The sequence below is a fragment of the Strix aluco genome, chromosome 1, assembly GCF_031877795.1.
Source record: "Strix aluco isolate bStrAlu1 chromosome 1, bStrAlu1.hap1, whole genome shotgun sequence".
NCBI lineage: Eukaryota > Metazoa > Chordata > Aves > Strigiformes > Strigidae > Strix > Strix aluco.
The window spans coordinates 165,149,659-165,163,245 of NC_133931.1; the positions used below are offsets into that span (position 1 = coordinate 165,149,659).

A 13,587-nucleotide genomic window follows, 5' to 3' on the forward strand; every position below is an offset into this window, starting at 1 on the left:
TATGGTTTACTCCAAAGTTCCCAGCTTTTGCCCTAACGGTGCTCTCAAGTGCTCATCTCCGAGTCACTGATGTCAGTCAGCGGGGTAAATGGGACCCCAGGACCTGAGGAGAACAGGATGCCTCACCGTCTTCCAACACTAAAACTCCGTTTTTCCCCCTAGCTAGCTACTTTTTGTGCAGGGGCAGCCCAGGACCTCAACGGGATCAGAGGTGGTAATTAGGGACACAAGCGTACGCTGTTCTTTCTGCTTTAGCCGTGCCAGTGGACATCGCGGAAGCAAGAAGCAGCTCTGCGCCCCGACAGTGTAAGCAGTGAACAGCTAACCGTCCACTAACAGGAAACAGCAACTTTCTCAACCCAAAGAGGGAGGTAGACTAAGAGAAACATTGGCTGCAAGGATTTTGATTAAGAAACAGTCAAAGAATAAAGTTTGCCTCTGTGCTAGCCAACATTTGTTCCCAAGAACACAGTTCCTACGGCAAGAAGTTGGGGACTATTTAAGCCCCGCCAAATGGGTTTGTTCCCTTTGACGTTAAAGAAACACCACAACGGGAGACTCTCTGAAACGGTCCCATTTTCCCTACTTTACTCGGCAGCAACGCAGAAAAAGGAAGGTGCTCAAGCTGGACAGGTTACAGAGCGCCATGATGTTGACGTCACGCGCTGGAGGTGCCCTCGGCAACCCCTGGAAGGTAACATTCCAAACCACCTAGCAACTGCCTTCGTCGGTTCAACAAGCCTGCAGAAGGTACCACACCTCCTGCCTTCAAGCGTCTTTCGCTGTCGGCTGGAGTTTTTCTTTCAAGGAAGAAGCAGAGCTAAGGTCCTGAAGGTCCAGTTTTTGAGAGAACACTACTGCTTTCAGGACAAGATTGCCTGCCGTTACTAAGAGGGAGGACGAGAAGCCCAAGAGGTGAAAATGGGCGCAGCTGGGAACGTCCCCGACTTCCGTTTTCATTCCCCCTACGCACAGGTAAATGCTGTAGATTTTACAGTGCTTTGTAACCTTCATTTTCTTGATATACCCGTGTTGAAAGGGAGGCTTACTGTGTGAAGTCTCAAGTTGATACGTCCCTCTCTCTGGCTCATGGCAGCACCCCGACATCAAACTGCTCCTTTTTGGAAGTGCTAAGAGCTAAGATAATCTGAACCACGGACAATTGCTCCTGTGAACTGGGTTCAGATACTCAAGGAACACAGAGTTAAAAATCGCGCATAAAGATCACCCATCTCTTTCTTAATGAATTGACACGACGCTGATTCTGCATAAACGTGCCATGTTTATAGCTTCTGCTTACAGCAACTACCTGGATTTCTGTAAAGTCGGTTACTTAGGAGAAAGTCCTTCAAAATGGGTCCGTCCTCCAAAGAAATACTTCTAGTCCGCCTAGTAAAAATCCAAGGGTGGGTGTAGGGCTCTTCCTTCTTGCATCCGCTTCAGCATCAGGCACTGAGGCGTTGACGCCTGGGAGATGGGCTTTGGCTCCAGACCCCAGCGTGTCTCGGGGCATGGCCCACTTGTGCTGGCTACAGTCCAAAAGTGGGGGTGGGGGGTGGGGGGTGGAGATGCTGCTCCTAGACCCAGCTCTTAAATGTCTGCACCCGAGTGAAACTTACCTTCAAATAGTCACGCTTGAAGATCCTTGGGCTTGTTTTCCTTTAAAAAACTACACAGAAACTCATTCGGAATTAACCCTCCACCTGGCATTTACAGCTCTCAGCTGGGATGGAGTTCACAGCCAGGACACGAACCTGAGTTTCTACTGGTCGCCCTAATACTGCTGTCCATGGACTACTCTATCACCTCCGCCATTAATTAAACACAAAAAGTTTGAAAAGAGGAGATTCACACTTAAGGCAGCCACTGGCCTATGGGAATCTAGTGTGACTTACCCACAAAGTCATCTTCCTCGTGAGGCTTCCAGGTGCCGACTGTCCCTGTGAAAAACCTCTTGGCTGTGACACTGTGTGCTCAGAACGGAGACGGGCGACAGGGTCACATCTGTTCTGCGGGTTTAGAGACAGGGTGTCACCGTTTGAGCTCAGAGGGCAACGGAGCACCACGCAGCCGCTCACTGCCCCCTTCCCTCCCAGCGCTGAGAAGGGGAAAATAAGCAAAGATGCTGCTCACCCCCCCCTTCCCCCCCAGCGCTGAGACAAAGGAAAGCAAAAGACCCAGGAACTTGACATAAGGACAAGGAGGGATGAGCTCAGCCTTTAAGGCGCAGGCAAAAGACAGACTCGTTAAGGGAAGGAAAAAGGGATGCCAATTTAATACAGACACTAACACCACCACCCCTTAAACAGACAGAGTAGGACCGTGACAACCACTGCATCTTGAAAACACCTTTCCCCACCCCTCCTTTCTTCCCGGGCTCAGCTTTGCTCCCGGTATCCCCACCTCCCCCCGGCAGCGGCGCAGGGGGCAGTCAGTCCTGCTGCTTCTTCCGCCTCAGCGAAGAAAGGGCCAAGTCCCTTCAAACACACTCTTGAGTCTGCAAACAAAAGGGACTTTCTTCTGCGACTTGACGTTTCCAATGGGAATTGGAACAAAACGGGTTTTTGCCTCCTTTTGAAGTCCAAGTCTGACAAGTCTGTACAAGGATTACAAACTCCCAAATTTTCAGTTTTTCTCTTTTGGCTCGGAATCTTTCTGAGTTTTGCTTCTTACTCCTTATTTTCCCATAGACCCATGTCCTTTAAAGAGTAAGAGAGTACTAGTGTAAGATTTGCACTTGTCCTGCAGGTCTCATTTGAGATTGACCCCATTACCCCACTGTGCAGGAAAGGAAACTCAGTCACGTGTCAATTAAGCCACTAAAAACGTTTTTTTCTTCCCAGCATCTCATGAAAAGTCTGCAGGACACTAAGTAGACTGCTTTACCCCTGTTCTTATCTAGGAACAGTTGTACCTCATGAAAGCTCCATTGACCTAACTCAAGATAACTTCAGAGATACCTGGAGCTTAACAGAACTTTAAACATAACTTTAAAGGTTCCTCAATATCAGAACGGGGGCCCACAAAACCTTAGTCCCATGTTCACAGCAGTACACCACGCTGTGTGTATCCATTCAGGCCATTTTTATTGTTCCATTTACAACATCTGAAAACTCTTTTCTCCCGCAGCAGAAGTACCACGACATCTCCTGTTTCTGGGAAAAACAACCCCGAGGCTGTCTGAGGATCAGCTGTGCTTTCCATCACAGCAAACCTCGGCACATCAATGGACTTTTTTTGCCACCTACTAACAGTGAGTAAAAATATCTTATCAACAATTTGTTCACGGGACTAAGTAAACACGCAAAAATGTCCTTCCGGTGCTTCCATCACCTAGACTGAGGTCAAGAAATGCACCGTGGCAAATCAGTCAGGTAAGATCTGCTATCGCAGCAAGGCCAAGGCAAAGCAAGGAATTGCACTGGCATTTGCATAGGGGCGCCACATTGATTTTTTTTTTAGCTGTCACGTTACGAATCTTCGTAGCTACCAGTTACGTGAAAGACGAAGCCACAAGCGGCACTTTAGATCCACGGAGTAAAAACGTTGCTTTACTTGGGTATTTGCTAGACGAAATCTCTCTAGCAGTCAGAATGGCCAGTAGGCAGGTAATCGTTTGAGAGCAACGAAAAGTAGCCTGTGTGGTGGGGGGAGGAGGTTGGCAGGGCCACTAGCAGCAGTAGCTGTTGATAGAGCACAACACGTTACGCGGATGAGACACCCCTTCTATAGGTAACGTCAGATTACAGTCCTCTGTGTGGAGATGTATGTCCAGTTCAGCGCTCTGAAAGCATTTTTCAGGCTTGAACATTGGATGCGGGCTACTGAAGTACAGCCAGACTTTGCAAGGCAGTACAACGTCTGAAAATCAGAGTATTGATGGAAAAAAACACCATTACAAGTTGGCGTCTTCTCTCCTTGGGCTTTTCCAAGAGGAGCTCTTGCCTACCAGGAGTCCTGGCAGACAGCCGGAACCTGGAATAGGGTAAGAGTCCAGGGTGGGGAACCAACACAGATGTCAGAAACTGGGCGGAAGCAGGCGTGACAGCAAGTCAGCATGACTTGCCATAGAAGCACCAACAAGCGGACTAAAATAGAGTTGTTCTTGGGCCTCCTCTCCAGAGCTGGAGACGGGTGTCCTAAGAGAAGTCCAGAAAGACCTCTACTCAGAAGCAAGCGCCTTGTGTTCCCGAAATCTTCTTAAACTCATAGGAGTTGGATTTGGCTTACAGTCCCCGCAGCTAGTTAATACCCGATTCTGGACACTGACAAAGGCTCGATCAAGTTCAAGTGCTGTATCTTACTTTCTCTTGCATGAGATACAACAAATCTCATCTGCAGTAGCGTTCTTAAAATGGCTTGAATCTCATCCACATGCTGCTGCTCACAGGCAAGCAAGAGAGGCACAAGAACAGCAACCACGGCAATACAAGAAAATGCCCACGCTGCATCTTCTGCCTTTAAAACCCCAAAAAACATCCAATATCTTTAATGCAGTGCACGGAATCCTGCTTGTATCTAGAGCTGCACGTTGGTCGGCTTGAACGATACAAAGAGGCTCACCATCTTTCATCATTTTTCATTTCAGTCCCTTGCATTTCCCGGCTCTCAGAAAATGCTGTCCCAGTACCAAAGGAGTTTTGCTGCCAACATCACCGGTAGATACAAATTTCTAAGGGAAAGAGTATCTTTTATGATTCTCCTCTGATTAAGTGTAAATCACTGTCAGGAACTTCATGGTCTTTCTCAAAATCAACACGTTGTACGCAGTAAAGAGAGGTGCGATTCAGAAAATGTTGACAGCAAGAAAAGCTCCCCAAGCTAAAAATGGGTAATCCTGGGCTTAGCGCTGCTAACTGCTTCAGAACTGATGCCACGGGCAGGGATACCGGCCTGCCTGTTCTTCAGCCTGTTTAAAATGTTCTCACAGGTGGGGTCCTAAACTCACTGACTCCCTGCAGCCCAGGTATTACTAATCACAGGGTTCCCTCTGTTGTCAATAACTGCAAAGGGACTGGAAGAATGAAGGTTACTGACTGAAATTAATCTCTCCACCAGCTGGAAGAGACACCCAGCCTTTCTCAAAGGCTGTAGAATGATCAAAATGTTCCTCTTCTCAAAAGGCTTCACTCAGCACTGCCTCACCTGTCCGTTCGGAGGAGCCGGTACCTGTGCTCTTCCCTGCTTTCTGCAGCTGCAAGATGCTCTTTTGCCAACCTCCGCAGGCGGCTTTCCCTAGAAGGCACAGTCTGTCTGTGTAACGATGCCTTCGGTGTGAGAAGGATTTCAGAACTACACCTGCTGGTCTCAACCTGGATTTCATATTCTAGTTCCCTCCTAACAAACACCATGTTCTTTTCTGCAGATACCCCACTGCAACAGGGTAGCCAAGAAGAGATCCTGCACCCAGCCCCCCATCAAGAGCCACGCAGACATCAACAGCACATTCCACTGCCAATCCACCCTCCGCTCATCATAAACCTCGGGGATGAAGAGGACGACGAAGATGATGAGGAAGAGAACTGTAAACAACTTTTTTCTTTCTTTTACAAGGAAGTAGAATGGGGGGGTTTTGACACTTCACAGCTGATTGAGTCAAATAACCATTACAATTTTAGAAAAGAGTTGTTGACAAGTTTTTGAAAGAGGTTTCCAGCTAATCCCCAAGTTATCGGAACCGGTAGTCACCAGATGTGAGTCAGGCAACATTTCCTAACTCCTGTGAAATGCCTGGCTGTATAGCTCAACAGCGGTATAACTCACAAACCTCTTTTTCATTAAATAGAGCTGAAGTCACAGGTTTGTTCACAAAAGATAGTGGTGTGACTTCAACTTCAATAATTTCTTCAACTGCTTGCCTAAACTCTGTGGGCAGTCTCATTTTATTACACAAAGTTATTCTTAAATCTAGCAAAGAGAATCCATACAACACTCTTCACATAAACTGAATGTCTAGGTCTATATGTTTTTATATACACACATATATATATACTTATTTAATTTTTTAAAACGTTGTTAAACTGTTGAATGCGCCTCACTCAGAGACACGAGATTCACAGGGAAGGAACGAATCGCACATTCCCGGAGAGGGAAAGCGAGAGCGCGACCTACTCTCACGTGCGCACTCCGCAGACTGCTGTGCTAGTTCTCAGGCAGCCACAAGCTGCTCCTCCCTTTCCCCTGCCCTTCAGGCTGGCCGGCAGGGCTGCCTGTTCAGGCTTCCTAACTCGGTTTCAGTGCGAGTAAGCCACGGGAACCTCAACAATATAACAAGTAGGGCTTTGCTAATCCTAGTAGCCTTACCTGAGACGGCCAACGAGCGCTCCCTTCGCCAGCTCTGCTGGCAGACATTGCAGGAGAGCAACTCCGGGCAGAGGTTTTGTGACAAGCACTCCCTGGTGACATGTTTCATCACAAGATTGCCTTTGGGGGGTAAAAGAAGGACCATGAGTACTGAAGATCTTTTGGAATCAGTTTACAGCAACAAACATTTGCTTCTTAATATGTGTCGTGACTGCAAGTCCACTGCACGTGGAAATACCCAATAGCAAGGAATCCATTTTCTGGCCAGAAGCAGAGCTTGCACTCAGAAAAAAAAGAAGGACTGTGACCAAAGTGCATTTCCTTATGGTGGTTGCTTATTAAGAATTGCCGAACGTCTTTGTACAGCTGTCTAGTAACCCTTGAAAAATATTTCCTACAGATGTTCCTAACTGGGTGCCGAAGACCGATGCAGATATAGAAGAGGAAAGAGCAATAAAGGAAATATGCTACAAATCTGGTAAATACAAACTTAGTCACTCTTTCCTAAACAGCAGTGCCGCCAATATAGTAAACGTTGTCCTTTTTTTGGTTTGGTTTTTTCCCTTCCCTCTTGGGGTGTGTTTAGGAGAGTATTACAGGATTCAGCCCCCCCGCGAACACCAGTCTACAAACGCTGAGTCTTCACCTCGGGAAAAGGAGCTGTTACCCTCGGAAGCTACCAACCGAGACGTGCAGAAAGGCAAGTACTTTTCATCTGCTTGGACAATGGTTACCACTTTGAAAATTACTGTTACAGGGAGAAACTATCACAGAGTTTGCCCCTCCTCCCCACTTCTCAGATTTAGTGTCGATAAAAGACAGCATATTACAAAGAGCATAAAAACACTTCAGTAATTCCCCCCATCTCTCTCTCTCTCTCTCTCTCTCGTGTCACACACGTGGTGACTACCTGTATCGACTGTAGGTGCAAAAGGTACAAATGGGCTATTAACCCCACGTGTACTTTCCTGAGATACACAACATAGGTCTCGCATCTAGTTTTTCGTCACGATCAAGATTTGTGTAGCCTAGTTTTAGCAATGTAGTTTCCATTCCCCACCAGGCCGTGCAGGCACTCTTACGGGGCTATTTATTGCATCCTAAGACAGTGCCAAAGAAAGGGGAGACCAGTCCCTTTCCCAAAGGTGCTCTGGGCTCTCTGCTGGCTGTCTTGGCTGTCCAGATGATGAAATGCAGCCACACAGCAAACTTTGCTGTAACTAAATTCAGATTAAATAAATACCCCCTTCAAGTGCCTTCCAAGAGATAGTAAGAGAGAGTTCCACTTTCTTTTGAATGCTAGGCTTCATCCAACATAAGGCAGGACAAAGAAATACAAATTCAGAAATACTTACCTCCTATATTTTGTTTCTCCTTCATTCTGGAGCAAGCGGCATGACTGAAAAAAAAAAAAAAAAAAATCTGTATTAGTTCTTTTACCAAATAAGCAATAGTAGAATTCCATTTGAGGAGAGAGCATTATGTTCTGACTATAAAAACACACCAGACTCACCAGTAGAGCAGTCATCAGAAATTGCTGCACAGAAATATGACCTGCTACTTTCAATTAGAGAAAAAAAAAAAACAAACTATTTTCACATTAGTGTCAATTTCAGGGATAAAATCTTGATAATGCTGTTTAATGTAACGCAGATTTGAGTAGGGTGATGCGCTGGTAAAAAATGGAATGGAAAAACTGTCTCCATTTCGAACCATGCAGCCTAAATTGTTCAACAGAATTGGGCAAAGTTATTTTCTTCTTCTTTCTGCATTTCACAGGTTTCTTATTAAATTGTTTTTATAAGCCATTTCTGTTGAATATTTCTATACGTTTAGACTACAGACAGGGAAATCCGTACGGAAGATACGGACACAGCTTGCCATATTTATCTGTATTTCTAATTAGATACGTTCAGAGAGAAGGACAGAGGTGCTTCCCCAGAGCATTTCTTCAAGTTGAGGTTTCACTCTTGAGGTTTTAGGTACGAGGGTGACATGCACCTTGAATATGCCACATATTATTCCATCGGGTAGGATCCATCAATGTCATTCATGAAAAGCGAGAAGCTAAAGAATGAGCAGGTGGCTGTAGCTGGTGCCTCACTTTGGAGCCGGGGTCTCCTTAACCTGCCTATTATGGTATTTCCTTAGAGAGCACGGCAGGTTACACACCAGGTGCTCGACTTGCACTCGGCAGGATCCAAAGAACTAACCAAAGAGAAAGAAGCATAGAAGATGAGAGGTTAAAGGCAACTGCACTAAACTAATCACCAGCTCCCAGAGGCGGGAGGAAGAGAATGGCAGTGCCGTTCCCTGTGCTTACCCACAAGCAGCTAAACCCTTCTTTCTCTTGCCTTTCCAGGTGATGGCAATACAATTCCTACAACATTTCGTAATGCAAAAAAAGAGCAGCAGCGTTCAGGAAGCAGAGTAGCAATTGAGGATATTCCCAGAACAGACCGCAGAGCCTTTGAACATGCAGGTAATGTACTTCAGCACTGGCTTCTCATTGCTGAGCATCGTGTGCTAAATAAAAAATCACTGAATGTATTTGGACTGGGCTACCCACAAAGAACAATTTTTTAATCTTGTTTTCCAGCCAGGATGTCAATTCCTGAAGAACAGCACAACAGTTTTGTTTGGTTTTTCCCTTTTAGGAATTCACACTTCAAACCCCAGAGTAAAACCAAGCTACCAGCAAAGGGCTCAAAGGAAGGGGGATGAAACTGATTCTTCTCGTCTGTGTGTCACACAAACGGGCAGAAAGTCTTCTGTCCCACCTCCAGAACCTCGAAGGAAGGCCTATGTCGTCTACCGCAGCGTCACTGCCAATCAAGAACCAAAGTTCAGTGAAGCTACAGGTGGGCTCCTGCTTACACTGCATTCTTAAAACGCCTCAAACGTGCCTGTCCGTGTTGTGCTGCTTTCGATTGGTCCCTGCAGGTGAAAATTCAGTTATTTGTGCCTGAATATGGACAAGAGTCCATTTGATCCAGCACCGTTTTCACAAACAGACTGCCGCAGTATCCGCAGACAGAAACGTGAAGCTTTATAAAGCTTTACAATTTGTCAGGCAGAATAGTCATGAACACTAATTTAGCACCTCCGTAGCAGAAAGCCACTTCTCCGCCCCACAAGCAGGCATGAATGCAATCATGTGCCACGGTGCACAAACATACCGATCCCCACTTCTCACAGCATCTTTTAGGTCTTGTTCAAACTCCTGCCAGCAATTTAAATGCAGCATAAATGTTTGCGATTTATGTTCATTTTGTTCACATTATTTACGTGGGACAGAGGACTGAACTCCTTCTTCCTGCCATTCATTCAGGATGCTATTTCCCTTCACCTCTTTTCCACCCGTCCTCTCGATAGCACCTGCTCTGTCATAAAGTTGACAAGAAGCCTACAGGTGGGATTCCGAGTCTTGTATCCTTCTGGCAATCTGTCTTGGATGTAACCATAAACGTACAGCTTTTGCTTTACTGATCGGCATTTTTGTCCTAAGAGCAACCAGCAGCATTTTTGCTACCTTTCTTTTCAGCAGTACCCGAGCCACACGGTCCGAGATGCCCCAAGCAAAACAATCACCTCGACACAAAGACAAGACTTGGCACCCAAACGCAAAACTACGGTAATACTTACGTGTAGTGTATAAACTGACAACTTCAGGATTATTGTGGAATTAATCATTTGAATTAACGGAATTAAGGTGGCATTAAAAGAACACCAGAGGATTAATAATATTCATTTTTCAGCCCGTTTTACAGAGAAGGGTTAGTCCTCGGGCAGCGTACTCTGATGCAAAATCAACTGCCCAGCACAAAAACACAATACTGCCTTGTGCCTTCTTCACAAGCAGGGATAAGACAGGACATTGCCTTATGGACTCCTTTAATCTAAAAGCAACTGATGCCTTCGGGCAGATTTTCAACACAGGAACGTCCCCTTTGTTGCAGTCAAGGATGTCCATGGCGGGATCGCCTCACTGGGAAGGTCCTGTGAGCCCCCTGGGAACGCTGCGAGATTACCAATGAGCTTTAAAACGACTAGAGAGGGAGTCTGTACTCAATACTAGCTGGTATTTCGGAGCTGCTGTGGGATTCACCCCATGCATTCATTGCTCCTTCAGCTAACGTCATACTGAATTCACCTATCAGGCTCAGGGAGTCTTTCCTGCCATTGCAGCTGAAATTAAGAAACAATGTCTGTGTGTTTTCTACAGACAAATATCATCAGGATCCTCCAACTCACCGACCTGGAGGAAAAGAAATCCACACGGAAAAACACGCTCTCACTTCAAAACCACCATTCAGGTAGGTAACTGCTCGATACAATTCCCTCTTTCCAGTAAAAGCACCAGGTCCCTCCCCACCTGTGTTTCAGACCCCCCAGTCGGCCCCGCTGTCAGTGCTGCCCTGAGCTGACCCAGGGCACTTCCACACGCAGCACTGGGCCATTCGGATTCCCGTCAGAGACGCAAATCCTCTTGAGGCACCACGGAGATGCAAAGCACCTCAACCCACCTTCGGGAATCCCTCGCCAGCCTTGCTACCAGTTCTGGTTTCTTTGTGCAACCACCACACGCTTCTCAAGCATCTGCTTGGGAAGGTTTAGGAGGAAAAATACTCGCGTGGAACCTTTTGAAACATGGGTGGATTATATTAGGATGAAATGATTTTTTTTTTTCTGTTGCTTCTACAAGCGTTGAAAGCGTACTTCTGAAAATGCTTCTGAGAGAGCATGTTGTTTTATTCTAGGAAATGACGCACAAAATGGCCTGTCTCTCTATTTTGACAGCAGAGCCAAGAAGACATGCGAGTCAACACAAAACGAGAAAGCCAACCTACACGGGAGAAAGAGATGAAGCGAGTGCTTCCATCGACAAGAAAAATCAAAGTTGAAACAAGGCAATTAGCAACCGGAAAATCCAAAGATGATTAAATTACGAAGTCTGAAAATCCCGTCTAGGAAGTGCACTAGAACGTTCAAAACTTCAACAGCCTTCGATAGATGTACAAAGTTTAATCTGTTATGAACATCTGACAGCTCAATTTATTTGTACAGACTATGTTTTAAGGCATAATTCCTGTTACGAATAAATACTGTTGGTTTCCCTTAGCAGTCTCAGAGACCTTTTAATGTAAACAACAATAAGTGATGCATTCTAGAAAGTGCAGTTAGGCCTCCCTCTCCTTAACTGAGAGAAGAATAGAAAAATCTATTTTGAAATCAAGGACTAAGCGTCTTGAAAATGTTTCCTCCCCTCTAACTAGACATCGCCGTTTCAAATTGTAGTACCCGATGCCTTGCGGCAACACGGTCTACGTTGTCTGCCTGAGGCAATTTAAAATCGTACTCAGAGGGATACTGTGTCCAGTTAGATAAGCCCTGGCCTAGCCCTTATCTAAGAGCGCAGCGACAGGTTCTCAGGTGAACGTCCTTTCTGTCTGACAGTGGAAATGACGAATAGACTTGGCTTCTTTGGGAAAATCCTGTCAGAGCTCAAGTGACCAAAACGGGGTGACTTTTCCACGGACGGGAGGTGCAGGGTGTGCTGGGCCATAGTCGCAGGCCCATTCAGTGCTGCACAACTTGGGCCTCCCAGCATCTGAATGGTTGTAGGATTAGCTACACTGTCCTCCTTTCCTTTTAAATGGCATCTCAGAAAACCAGCAGCTGAAGAGATGCTTTACACAATCCGAGGGCCTTTCCAAACCGGGATCATAAAGAACTAGCACCTCCCGATGCAATCTCACCCACCTCCCCATCCCGAAAAGCCACCCCAACAAGCCAAAGCCAAAAGAAAATCATTTTCTAGCATCTTAACATGCCCACATGCCCAGCACAGGATCGGGCTGACTGAGAGGCCCAGCTCAAGGGAAGGACACCGACCTTGGTGCCCGCAGGCTTGTTTCTCTCACGTATTCTCACTCCTCTCTCCGGATGCCGCTGCTGCCCAGCAGTTTTCCCCCCTTCTTAAATATGTTATCCCAGAGGCGCTCCCACCGTCGCTCATGGGCTCAGCCCGGGCCGGCAGCGGGGCCATCTTGGAGCCGCCTGGCACTGCCTCTGTCGCACACGGCGGGGAAGCTTCTGGCAGCTTCTCACAGAAGCCACCCCTGCAGCCCCTCCGCTACCAAAACCGTGTCACGCAAACACAATACAGAATTAATTCTTCCTGACCGTACCTTCTTCTGTGCCTCCTTCACGCAGAGCTGTCCCCCTACAAAGAGCCCCTGGGTGCAAAGCTCTTGGCAGGGTTAACACTTCCTTCCCATGGCTGCTGCTGCCCACTGACACTTCGTCCTTCACGGCCCTCACCTGCTTGCCCGAATTTTCCTTCTATGCTATGAACCACTAGTCCTCTGTCCTGAATTCTGCCTTGTATCTCCCTCCCTTCTCTTGGGCTTCATCTCTATCGTATTACTCTTTAACCTCTCTTTTGAGGTTGCGGATCCTTTCCCTTTCTGCCCTTGCTTTTATGGTTTACTCCAAAGTTCCCAGCTTTTGCCCTAACGGTGCTCTCAAGTGCTCATCTCCGAGTCACTGATGTCAGTCAGCGGGGTAAATGGGACCCCAGGACCTGAGGAGAACAGGATGCCTCACCGTCTTCCAACACTAAAACTCCGTTTTTCCCCCTAGCTAGCTACTTTTTGTGCAGGGGCAGCCCAGGACCTCAACGGGATCAGAGGTGGTAATTAGGGACACAAGTGTACGCTGTTCTTTCTGCTTTAGCCGTGCCAGTGGACATCGCGGAAGCAAGAAGCAGCTCTGCGCCCCGACAGTGTAAGCAGTGAACAGCTAACCGTCCACTAACAGGAAACAGCAACTTTCTCAACCCAAAGAGGGAGGTAGACTAAGAGAAACATTGGCTGCAAGGATTTTGATTAAGAAACAGTCAAAGAATAAAGTTTGCCTCTGTGCTAGCCAACATTTGTTCCCAAGAACACAGTTCCTACGGCAAGAAGTTGGGGACTATTTAAGCCCCGCCAAATGGGTTTGTTCCCTTTGACGTTAAAGAAACACCACAACGGGAGACTCTCTGAAACGGTCCCATTTTCCCTACTTTACTCGGCAGCAACGCAGAAAAAGGAAGGTGCTCAAGCTGGACAGGTTACAGAGCGCCATGATGTTGACGTCACGCGCTGGAGGTGCCCTCGGCAACCCCTGGAAGGTAACATTCCAAACCACCTAGCAACTGCCTTCGTCGGTTCAACAAGCCTGCAGAAGGTACCACACCTCCTGCCTTCAAGCGTCTTTCGCTGTCGGCTGGAGTTTTTC

General features: G+C 46.9%; 1 protein-coding gene across 1 annotated transcript; it reads left to right on the forward strand.

Annotated features, from left to right (window-relative positions):
• Positions 1 to 921: 921 nt before the first annotated feature.
• On the forward strand, positions 922 to 13,122 carry LOC141920815 (uncharacterized protein C12orf50 homolog). Its single transcript, XM_074818266.1, is given in 10 exon segments — positions 922 to 975; positions 3,079 to 3,253; positions 5,366 to 5,524; positions 6,704 to 6,781; positions 6,890 to 7,003; positions 8,666 to 8,785; positions 8,961 to 9,164; positions 10,529 to 10,534; positions 10,537 to 10,619; positions 13,042 to 13,122. Coding segments are annotated over 10 exon segments (1,074 nt in total).
• The last annotated feature ends 465 nt before the right edge of the window (positions 13,123 to 13,587 follow it).